Here is a 12,463-nt window from a genome sequence, read left to right as displayed (position 1 = left end):
ATATATAACATGTTCCTGACCACTTCACAATATATACGCTGGGCTGTATGTGACATAACCCAGATCACTGCACTCTGTACTCTAGGTTATACATTTCATTTCAAGTACTTATATAGCAGTCAATTTACACAGCACTTTATTATTATTATTATTATACATGACCAGTGTAGCCCAGATATCCCCACTTTCCTGTTACAGCCCCTTTATACTCCCTTCCCCCTTTCTTTTACCTTAAATGAGAGACCACACCATTCTTATGGAGTATAATGGCCATAACAGCCTTTATTAAACAAACTGCAGTAAAAACTCCAAATAACCTTCAATATATATAACCAACAGAGAAACAACATGTTTCAACCCAATTTATTGGTCAGTGATGGAGCTAACTCCTTTTTCCACGGTATATCTCACCAGTACACTGCAGGACCGTTTACCAAACATCATAGGCCTCCAGCTGTACCACTCGGAGACAACCCCCTTTCCCGCAGTGTAACCAACCAGTATTCATCAACCTTTTGATGTAATACACCAGAGGGGCCATACTACCGATGAGCCCCCCACCCCTTTTTTCCACATTACTGCTACAGTCATTGACCAAACACCGCCACAGCCTCAAAAGGATGAAACCTCAACCTTGAGGGCCCCTCCACAACCGCAGGGCCGCCTGAATCCCTTCCTGGATTCCCAGGGCCAAAAGACAATGTCCACATCCGTGAGGTGAACCCCATCCCTCCTTAAGTAGAGACCCACGTTCGTCTCTAGTTCCCTATGGCGAATAACCATACCCCCTTCCCGGGCCAAAAACCTCCCCACCACCTTGTTAACCCATATCCTGGCTTTATTAAGCCTGTCTACGGACTGGCCATGCGCCATGCCATCCTCGCCACCATGTCAGACCACAGCAGCAGTGTATTCAGGAACGCCAAACGCAAGTAGACCAAGTCCGACTTTACGTCCATGATCAGATCCCTGACCGTCCTCACTCTCAAATCATTACCGCCCGCGTGGATGACTAACACGTCTGGTGGTCTGTCTAACCCAGCGAACCTTTCCACTTCCGGGACCACCCTGCCCCACATCATTCCCGGCCTCCCAACCACCTTATGTACACCTCTCTCCTGGAGATCCCCAACTGCCTCCCGTCTGGTCTCACATCCCCTCTCCTGGCACCCCAACACACATACGAGTGGCCAAGAATCCAGACGAGGCGTGGAGGCCCTCCATCTGAAATGAAAAACAACAACGTGATTCCCGTCAGACCCCATTCCCATAACAATCAAACAAGAACGACCCCCCCCCAACCTTCACATAGTATGAAAAACACATTTTTTTTTTTCATTTTATCATTCCAAAACCAAATGAGGACGAACATAGGTGTGGAATCGCTTAGATTCCCACCTCCCCATCCGTCGCACAGCCGCCTCATCCAACCCACACACGGCCTCCGTGGCCGCCCCAATGCGGAAGGAGTGTGATGCGTATGCGGAACTATATAAGCCTATCTTCCCCAAACATTTCCGTAACACCGCCACAAATTGGAATTTGGACAAATGGGACCCATCTGCATGCACAAGGAAAGGCCCACCCCCACCTGGTCTAACTCTCAGAAAAGCCTCCACCACCTGTACCGGGCAAACTGCACAGCCCGGCAACGCGTACAACCACACTAACACCCCTCGCCCCTTCTGATCTGTTTTGGACCTTCTCAACTTCAATGACACCTTTCCCTCGGAAACCTGCACATCCTGTACTAACATCCCACCTACCACTCCCCTTGAAGGGCAAACCAGTTCCCCAATGCAGAACGGCCCGAAAAAGGCCAGCGAAAACGGCGCCGAAAACAGCAAACCTTCATAGTCTGAGGAGCACACCGACTCCAGCTGAGCACAGATGGCCAACAGATTCGAAAACGTCACAGGCCGCCGCGTAGCCTTGCTCCCATGTTCCTTCCGGTACCCCTTTAAAGCCTGAAGCCTGCTTAACCCAAAAATCCTTTGTCCAATCCACCTCCCCCCGCAACTTAAACCAAAACGCCAAGCCCGCCATCTTCTTTTCTATCGACAAGATCGAGCTCCGCGCCTCCATGTTCCTGGATACAAAATATAGCACCAACAGCTGCACCGCAGCCTTGTTAATCCTGACCCCCACCTGCTGCACCAAAGCGGACCACTCCTTCCATACCTTCACATATGCCGACCATGTGGACACACTTACTGACCGCTAGATCCATTCCGCTGCGATTCCAACGGCAGCTCCCAAATCCAGCCCGGGCAAGGGACTCCTTCCTTCTTCGCCTCCAGCGCCAGAGCCCTGAACTTGTCCCACTGGAAGCAAGACAGAGAATCAGCTAAAGTGTTGTCCACCCCCAGTATATGCACTGCATAGAGAATAACCTTCAATTGCAAGCAACGCAACACCAACTGTCGCATCAGCCGTATGACAGGTTGTGAAGACGCCGACATGCTATTGATAACTTGAACCACTTCCATGTTATCGCAGTTCAGCCGCAATTTCAAATTCCAGCAGGCCTGCCCCCACAATTCCAACGCCAACACCACCCGGAAAAGTTCCAGTAGTACCAAATTCCTAATGAAACCTGCCTCCACCCTGGACCGTGGCCATGGTTCCACGGTCCACTGCCCTTGAAAAAAACGCTCCGTAGCCCTTGGATCCCGCGGTGTCCGTAACCAATTCCACATCTAAATTGCTCACCGGGCCTGACATCCACACCGACTTGCCATTGTATACCAAGAGGAATTGATACCATACCTTCAGATCCTCCCTGTGATCCTTGTTCAGCCGAATGAAATGCGTAGGAGCCTTCACCCCCGACGTAGCGGCCGACATCCGTTGACAGAAAATCCTGCCCATGGGAATGATCCTGCATGCAAAGTTTAACTTCCCCAATGACGATTGCAACGCACGTAACTGAACCTTTTTTAAACCATGGATCTCCCTAATCTTCCTCTGCAAGTCCCTTAGCTTCTCCTCCGGTAGCCTACACTCCATAGCCATGGAGTTGATCACAATACCTTTGAAACTCAGCTCTGTCCGTGGGCCCTCCATTTTCTCGGCTGCCAAGGGCACTCCAAAACTCTTTGCAATGTGCTGCAACGTGGATAGCAAAATCGCACACACATTGGAAGAAGGGAGGCCCACACACAGAAATAGTCCAAGTAATGGATGACGGAATCTATTCCTGCCACGTCCCTAACCACCCACTCTAAAAAGGAACTGAACGCCTCAAACATTGCGCAGGAGATGGAACAACCCATGGGCAAAAACTTGTCCACGTAAAATGTTTCCTGCCAGCAACAACCCAGTAAACGAAAACTCTCAGGGTGAACGGGAAGGAGCCTAAATGCCGACTCTATGTCCGATTTTGCCATCAAGGCCCCCTGGCAGTATCGCCTGACCCACCGGACGGCTGCGTCAAATGATGTATATGACACCGTACAGGCCTCAGGGTCAATGAAATCGTTCACCGAGCCCCCTTTAAAGGAAAAACAAGTGGTGTATCAGCCGAAACTTATTCAGCTCCTTTTTGGGAACAAAATCACTAAATCCGAAAGCGGTTTAACCTCAAATGGCCCCCCCCCCCCCATGCGCCCCAAAGCCACTTCTTTCGACAACTTGTCCGTAACCACTTCTGGGTGTTGCAACAGCGATTTTAAATTTTTTGCGATCGGTGGCACCACCTTCAATGTACACGGAATTTTGAACCCTTGTTTAAACCCCTCAGAGATCAAACCCGCCGCGGCCCTATCCGGGTACCTACTTAGGAAAGGGTGCATCCTTTCCCACATCACCGGAGTCGTCCCTCTTGTGAGTAGGCTCTCCGGCGCGCTTTCCTTTCTTGAAACACCTGGCGAGTGTATGGGCTCCCCCACACCCTGAGCACTCATGCTTAAATTTACACGTTCCACCGAACTTGCATGAGCCCTCATTAAATTGCCAGCACACTCCCCATTTCTTTCCGGCTGGCTGTCCCGAGGAGTGGCTACCCCCGCCCCCCCCCCCTGAAATAACAGAGGCGGAGCCTGCGCAAACGCCATAAACCTCATCCAGAGGCTAATGTCTTTATGGTCCCACGAAGAGCGGGGCGAACTGCCCTGCGTTGGCGGAACTGCTCGTCGGAACGCAGCCAAGCCGAGCCTCCATAAGCCCTATGCGCCTCCCCGATAGTATCTATGACGCTAGCCATAATGGCAAACGCTTGCAGCCAATTGGCAAATGTCTGCGGGATTAACCGGTATCTCCTCTTTTCCTAGTCCTCCTTTTTAGAGTCGTCCGGCTTGACCCTATCTAGGTTAAACTTTTCCAGAGGTAATAAGGAGAAAATCTCCACGTATTCCCCTTTGCAAATTTTGTCCTGTACGTCCTGCTTCAAGTGTGCTCCCAACGGGCCCTCGAAGCATACATGCACCTCGCATTTCGCCGCATCTGCGATGTGAGCCCTTGCAGTCGGCTCCGTGGACCCTTTGTCGCTCTGAGTCTCCTTCTCCGCTCCTGCCACCATCGTAGTGGCCGGCACAGTCACCTGGGCCACCACAACCTCCTCCTCCCTGGGTGTCGCCCCCCCAGCCACTCCGGATGCCCCCCCACTGGTAACCCCTTGTGCCCCTGCCGAGGATTGCCCCTGCCCTCCCCCGAAGCACCCCACCAAAACCCACAAACCTTCCAGTAACTCCTGCATCTGCCCCCCAGACCCCCCTCCTGTAGGCCCGATCCCAGCCCGCGGTTGGTCAGCAGTCTCCAACAGCGGTGCGGGAGGGACCGCCCCTCCTCCCCAGCAGACACAACCCCCAGCAAACATTGCAAAGCATTGGTAAAAGCAACATTATCACTTGACTTACCGGTCTGACTGGGCGACCTCCCCACAGCTGCTGTGCTGACCTCCCTCAATGGCAGCGGTTGTCTGGACTCCTCTTCCTAATCCAATATCTCCCCTTTGTATTGGCTCTCCTCCTCCCGCTCGGATACCAACGGAAGCCCCCCAGGCGAGGAACTCCTTGATGCTGTGCGACTGTACCGCGATTCTTCTACCGTCCTCCGCTCTGCTGCTGCCCATAGCCCCGTGCCGCCTTGAGTCCCGCGGCTCTGGGTTGGCCTGGGCACCGCTTCTGTAGTATGACACGTCCGGAAACCGCCGGCTGTTGTCCGCCTACCCGCTGTGTGACCTGCGCCTCTTCCCGCTTGTGTCCCGTTTTCCTGTCTGTCCACCCACCTCAGATCGTGCAGAGCTGCTGGGGGGACCGTCACTGCCAAACGTCATACTGCTGAGGACCCTTTTCCCACCTTGGCTGAAGCTGCACTTCTGCTTGCCAGCCGCCAGTCCTCCCCCCTCGGCTCGTGCAGAGCTGCTGGGGGACAGTCACTGCCATGTGCCTTGCTGCTCAGGACCCTTTTCCCACTTTGGCTGAAGCTGCACTTACGCTTGCCGGCCCCCTGTCCTCCCCCCTCGGCTCGTGCAGAGCTGCTGGGGGGACCACCACAGCTGCAGCACCCAATGTTCTGTCCACCCTCCTGTCAGTGCTCCCCCCCCCCCCCGGATCCCTGGCTCTCCGCCTCGTTGCCCCCCTCAGCTCGTGCAGAGCTGCTGGGGGAAGTGTCTGTAGCTGGGCCTCCAACATTGGGAAGCGGCGCCTTGCTGGCCCGTGGCCCTGACCACCGGCTTGAACCTGTGGCGTGCAGGCCGCCTAGGCCCCGCCGAGGGTAAATACTGGCTCTGTTTTGCAGGGGGGGTGGAGAGCTCCCCCCTTGGACTCCTGGTGACCCTAGATGTCCCTGTGACCGGCCCAGGAGAATACCTTGAAGGTGGCCTGGAGATCCTGCCAGGCGCTGCCTCGCTGAATCCCGCCGTGGGACCGCCGCCTTCCGCTAACACGGCCGCGATCTGGCTTTCGAGCCAGTCGGGCCCTCTAGATGCTGCCACCTCCCGCAACTGCGATAAGAGATCTCAGACGTCCGCCATCTTCCATCCGAATGAGGAGCAGTGCCAAAACCTGCCTCCTCGTGTGCCGCACTCTCTGGAACTGCCCCGATCGGCTTCTCCACCCTTCTTCTAATGCCGCTCCCCTGACTACAACCCCGCCCCTTTGCTCCACTCACCCACGTCATGCCAAGTGTGTCACTAGACACACTGTCAGGTCCGGCCCTCCGCTACGCTCCCCTGGAGTCTGCTCTCTCTACAGTCCTCTCTGGATTTATATAGCACCAACAGTTACATGTATATTGTACAGTCACATCAGTCCCTGCCCTCAAGGAGCTTACAATCTAATAGACATGTGCGATTCGTTTCATATCAATCTCAAATTCGTACGAATATCCCTAAATTCGTACGTTCGGGAGGATCCGAAATACGAATTGCCATGCGGTTCCGAATTTTGTACGTAATATGAACTTTTGTTTACGAATCCCCAGGAGGAAGTCAGCACAGCACAGGGATGGTGGGAGCCCCTCATCTAACGAAAATTCGTATTTCGGATAGGAAATTTTTCAACGGAATTTTGTATTTCGGATAAAAACCAAACTTCCATCAGCATCGACTGCCATATTGAGGTATATATTTGCCTTTAAATTCATCGTAAAGTACGTTCGTACAAGTTAACGAACCTAACGACAATTCGTATTTCGTACGAATTGAAATTGAATTTCGGACACGAAATACGAAGTACGAATTAATTTTAATACGAACCGTAACGGAACCGAACGAAACAAATTTATTGACGGCGCCCATGTCTACAATCTAAGGCCCCAAATTCAGATTCATACATACTGGGGCCAATTTAGACAGGAGACAGTTAACCTACCAGCATGTCTTTGAAGTGTAGGAGGAAACCGGAGTACCTGGAGGAGAAGCAGATACAGTATATTATGACATGTTCCTGGCTACTATACAAGGGGGGGTTGAGTTTAGCGCAAAGTGGGAATAATAAGATTATCTTTGGACTCATAAGTGCAGGACCATGATCTGCCATCAGAATGATGCCATGCCTGATGAAGGAAACCAAAATGTCATATATATACAGTGGTGTGAAAAAGTGTTTGCCCCCTTCCTAATTTCCTGTTCCTTTGCATGTTTGTCACACTTAAGTGTTTCGGAACATCAAATCAATTTAAACAATAGTCAAGGACAACACAAGTAAACACAAAATGCAATTTGTAAATGAAGGTGTTTATTATTAAAGGTGAAAAAAAATCCAAACCATCATGGCCCTGTGTGAAAAAGTGATTGCCCCCTAAACCTAATAACTGGTTGGGCCACCCTTAGCAGCAACAACTGCAACCAAGCGTTTGCGATAACGTGCAATGAGGCTTTTACAGCGTCCTGGAGGAATTTTGGCCCACTCATCTTTGCAGAATTGTCCTAATTCAGTTACATTAGAGGGTTTTCGAGCATGAACGGCCTTTTTAAGGTCATACCACAACATCTCAATAGGATTCAGGTCAGGACTTTGGCTAAGCCACTCCAAAGTCTTAATTTTGTTTTTCTTCAGCCATTCGGTGGTGGACTTGCTGGTGTGTTTAGGATCATTGTCCTGCTGCAGAACCCAAGTTAGTTTCAGCTTGAGTACACGAACAGATGGTCGGACATTCTCCTTCAGGATCTCTTGGTAGACAGCAGAATTCATAGTTCCTTTTATCACGGCAAGTCTTCCAGGTCCTGAAGCAGCAAAACAGCCCCAGACCATCACACTACCACCACCATATTTTACTGTTGGTATAATGTTCTTTTTATGAAATGCAGTGTTCCTTCTACGCCAGATATACTTGGACACACACCTTCCAAAGAGTTCCACTTTTGTCTCATCGGTCCACAGAATGTTGTCCCAAAAGTCTTGGGGATCATCAAGATGTGTTGTGGAGAAATTGAGACGAGCTTTGATGTTCTTTTTGCTCAGCAGTGGTTTTCTCCTTGGAACTCTGCCATGCAGGCCATTTTTGCCCAGTCTTTTACTGATGGTGGAGGCATGAACGCTGACCTTAACTGAGGCAAGTGAGGCCTGCAGTTCCTTGGACGTTGTTGTGGGGTCTTTTGTGACCTCTTGGATGAGTCGTCGCTGCGCTCTTGGGGTCATTTTGGGTGGCCGGCCACTCCTGGGAAGGTTCACCACTGTTCCATGTCTTCGCCATTTGTGGATAATGGCTCTCACTGTGGTTCGCTGGATTCCCAAAGCTTTGGAAATGACTTTATAACCCTTTCCAGACTGATAGATCTCAATTACTTTCTTTCTCAATTGTTCCTGAATTTCTTTGGGTCTCGGCATGATGTGTAGCTTTTAAGGATCTTCTTGTGGACCTTACTGTGTCAAGCAGCTCCTATTTAAGTGATGCCTTGATTGTGAACAGGTGTGGCAATAATCAGGCCTGGGTGTGGCTAGAGAAATTGAACTCAGGTGTGGACAACCACAGTTATAGTATGTTTTAACAAGGGGGGCAATCACTTTTTCACACAGGGCCATGATGGTTTGGATTTTTTTTCACCTTAAGGCCAGGTTCACATTGCTGCGATGCGGGAACGCTGCGAATCCGCGGCGTTTTCCCGCATCGCATTACTCCCGCCGGCAGTTCACACTGCCCTATGCGGACGGCTGGGGGTGTCAATGTTATGTTAATGACACCCCCAGATCCGTCGGCATATCGCAGTGCGATCTGCCGACTCGCACAGGAATCGGATCGCATGGTGTGAACCCCCATGCGATCCGATTCCGTTGCGGACCCAAAAAAGGGTCCCGTGCGAGTTTGCTGCGGGACCGCTGCGAGTTCAGCCATACTATCTGTATGGCTGAACTCGCAGCGCTACGGAGATCGGATGTGATTTGCTGTGCGAATCACATCCGGTTCTCCCCCCGCAGCGGTGTGAACCCAGCCTTAATAATAAACACCTTCATTTACAAATTGCATTTTGTGTTTACTTGTGTTGTCCTTGACTATTGTTTAAATTGGTTTGATGTTCCGAAACACTTAAGTGTGACAAACATGCAAAGGAACAGGAAATGAGGACGGGGGCAAACACTTTTTCACACCACTGTATATATATATAGATAGATAGAACATTTGTTGGAGGACCGTGACTGGACGAACGTGATGAGCATTTCCCCAGCTGTGATATATTCAGGCCATAATTGAACACTGTGATTTCCTATGATCATCAGCGCTATCTAGTGGTCATAATGAGGTATTTTTCTTGAAATACCTCCATCAGTAAAAAGAGCATGATATGGCATTATGGTCACGAGCCAATTATCATAGGAAATCAATGTATGAAAAAAATAAATCTAATATTTCTCATGGCTGGGCAAATGTGTGTAACATTAGTTCAATGTTTTTTTGTTTTGTTTTTTAAATAGGCCTCCATGTCGATACCACAAAATGTACTCAGCCAATGAAAGGTAATGACTCCATTTTTATTTTTCTACTGCTATAAATGGCCAACACGGTACAACACTTCATCCATGTCTTTGGTGATCTCTGATCTCCTTATGAACTGTTTCTTACATGATGAAGATCAGCCATGGAGTATATCTGAGGTGTATATCAGGGTGTGCTTCTTCCCCACATGAGAGCTGTGATGTCCAGCAACATTCATATAGAAGACATTTCCCACACTCAAGGCACTAATACACCTCGAGGGTTGTGTGGGACCCCTGATGTACAGGAAGACAGGACTTCAGTGAGGAGCAATTCCCTCACTCAGGACAAGAACGTGGCTTCTCCCCCGTGTGAGATCTCTGATGTCTGGAAAGAATGTACATCTGTGTAAAACATTTCCCACACTCATAACAATAAAATGGCTTCTCCCCTGTGTGCAGTTTCTGATGATTATAAAGATTGGACTTATCTGAAAAACATTTCCCACACTCACGACAAGAGTACGGCTTTTCCCCCGTGTGAGTCCTCTGATGTTTGACAAGCTTTGGTTTTTGTACAAAACATTTCCCGCACTCAGAACAGATATATGGCTTCTCTCCCGTGTGCAATCTCTGATGAATATAAAGATTGGACTTATCTGAAAAACATTTTCCGCATTCAGCACAGGAATATGGTTTCTCCCCCGTGTGACACCTCTGATGCCTGTGAAGATTGGACTTCACTGAAAAACATTTCCCGCACTCAGGACAAGAATAGGGTTTTTCCCCCGTGTGAGATCTCCGATGTGCGTCGAATCCTGATTTTTGTACAAAACATTTCTCGCACTCAGGACAGGAATACAGCTTCTCACCTGTGTGCAATCGCTGATGTCTGGAATGAGAGGACTTGATTGAAAAACATTTCTTGCACCCAGAACAGGGATATGTTTTTTCCTCCTCTTTGTGCAATCTCTGATGATTATAAAAATGTGACTTCTCTGAAAAAAATTTCCCACACTCAGGACAGGTGTACAAGTTCTCCCCCGTGTGAGATCGTATAGAAAGATTGGAATGTGGCTTTTCATCTGTGTGAGTTCTTCTATGTGCATTAAGATTGGATTTAAAAAGAAAACATTTCCCGCACTCAGGACAGGCATATGATTTCTCCCCCATGTGAGATCTTTCATGCCTATTAAGTTTGGATTCAGAATGGAAACCCTTCCCGCACTCAGTACAGGAAAACCTCTTCTCTGTTGGAAGGACGGCACCGTCCCTCACAGTCTGAGGTTCCTCAGGATAAGAGGAATACGATGGTCCATCTACACTGTGTGGTGCCAGATGGACATTTGAGGTAGTCGGGTTTTCTCCTGGACTATACTGTGTGATGTCCTCATCTTCTACTTTACAGTCTGGAGACAAAGTGAGACAATCCTCTGAGGTTTTCCTCATCTCCCGTCCATCTACTAAAATAGAAATACAAAGATTATTACTAGACATGAGCTGATTGGTTCCCCTAAACCAGGACTCCGCCCACATCAGGCAGCTTTGTCTCTGAGGATCTTACAATTCCCCCCTCAAGGTAACTAGTAAATGGGTCCTCTGATCTCCTACCAGATAATTTCTTTATTCATGGACCTTAGTCAGAGAGTGAGGAAACAATGAGAACTGTCTTTTATAGGAGTGACAGTGATGAGGGGATTATAGGACGAGTGTCCCCTCCCCCTCTATCACTCATTGCCATCTTCCCAACACAAGAAGTCCTGCACTTCCTTATTTAGTCCATGATTTAGTCATGAATAACAGCGGGGCTGAGCCCCACCAGAGGTCAGAGAGTGAGGATGGGGGGAGAACAACCAAGATGAAGACTGGACTGATCCTGAAGACCCCCATCATTGGGTTATAGACTCCTCCCTCATTATCACTTTCTGTTTAAGGTTCCAAAGTTTGAGAATGTTATCACATTATTATCACCATGTAAAAGTCTGTGCTCCAATCACATCATCAGATATAAAATGTCCAGCTGGTAGGAAATGGGTACGAAAGAAGTAAGGCCTATGTAATGCACAACATATTATATAGAATACAAACGTTTGGACTATATAGCTTCAGAATGATGTAATGTAAAACAGAGTATATAGTACAGGGGTCAGGAGTATGTAATATACAAAATAAATGATATAGTGTAAGGGTCAGGACTCATAATATTGGTATTCGGTAATCAGTGGAAGATGAAATGTTTACATGAGACAAGTTGCAGACGTCCCACACCGCTGCCTCCCATCTCCTGAGACTGCACTCAGTGACTTGGGTCTGAGACTATACAGACATATCCCTCCACCTGGCACAGACAACAGAGAAAGTAACCCTAGGAGAATTCTTCTGTCAGAGATCTTACTAGACCCAGACATGGTGCAAAAGATCCAAGGAACATTCCCCATTCCCAATGGTCAGCAACACCTAGGGTGAAAATCAATATTTTGCTGCCAGCTGAACCCCAGAATCTCCATAAATCCAGTCTAGATGCATAAATTGTGTCTGCAGCACAGAGAAGGAAGATTATCGGAGAGAAATCCAGGAATACAGGACGGGGAACACAGCTCAGGAAAGTGACCAGGGGATTACAGGCTGATATCACCCAGTCCTTGCCCTACTCTGGACCAATCAGTGAGCAGTATGGGTAGAGGAATGTATTTAGTGTTAATGACCCACCTGTGCTGATCTCTGTAGGAGTGTCCTCCTCTATAAATGTCCCCGTTATTCCATCCTCCTCCATAGACTGCTGATCATCCCTCACATACCTCTCTTCTTCTTCTGCTTCTGATTTAACCTCAACTTTAGAATCTCTCAGGTCTCCACTCTGAAGATATATTAAAAATGACATCAATGGTAACAATGCAGATAATACTATCAGTGATTGTTCCTCATCTACCTGCTGATGGTGGGGGATGGTGTGACCTTCCTGTGTGGAATCCCGGGAATACAGAGGACGGGGACATCTCTCTGGTGGGTTCCCATTACTGGATCCATCTGTAGGAAACACACACACTGACTGAATACATTGTTTCTATGTGTTTATCAGATGATGGGGGATCTAGGTGGAGCCTCCGTAC

The 12,463-nt window shown here is 48.9% G+C and overlaps 1 protein-coding gene across 1 annotated transcript in view; it reads right to left on the bottom strand.

The window, feature by feature from the left end:
* LOC143986867 (uncharacterized) overlaps positions 1–12,463 on the bottom strand; it is a 173,717-nt gene that overhangs the window by 105,924 nt on the left and 55,330 nt on the right. The window contains exons 14-15 of the mRNA XM_077485273.1: positions 12,063–12,380; positions 9,696–10,816 (exon numbers count right to left, since the gene is read on the bottom strand). Coding sequence (XP_077341399.1) covers positions 9,696–10,816; positions 12,063–12,380 — 1,439 coding nt within the window. The remainder of the gene's footprint in view (positions 1–9,695; positions 10,817–12,062; positions 12,381–12,463) is intronic.

This window comes from Lithobates pipiens, unplaced genomic scaffold (assembly GCF_037356315.1).
Source record: "Lithobates pipiens isolate NorthernLeopardFrog02 unplaced genomic scaffold, aLitPip1_a1.2 Scaffold_18, whole genome shotgun sequence".
NCBI classification, from domain to species: Eukaryota; Metazoa; Chordata; class Amphibia; order Anura; family Ranidae; genus Lithobates; species Lithobates pipiens.
The sequence above is the reverse complement of the archived record's forward strand: the minus strand, read 5'-3'. Positions and strand labels throughout refer to the sequence as shown.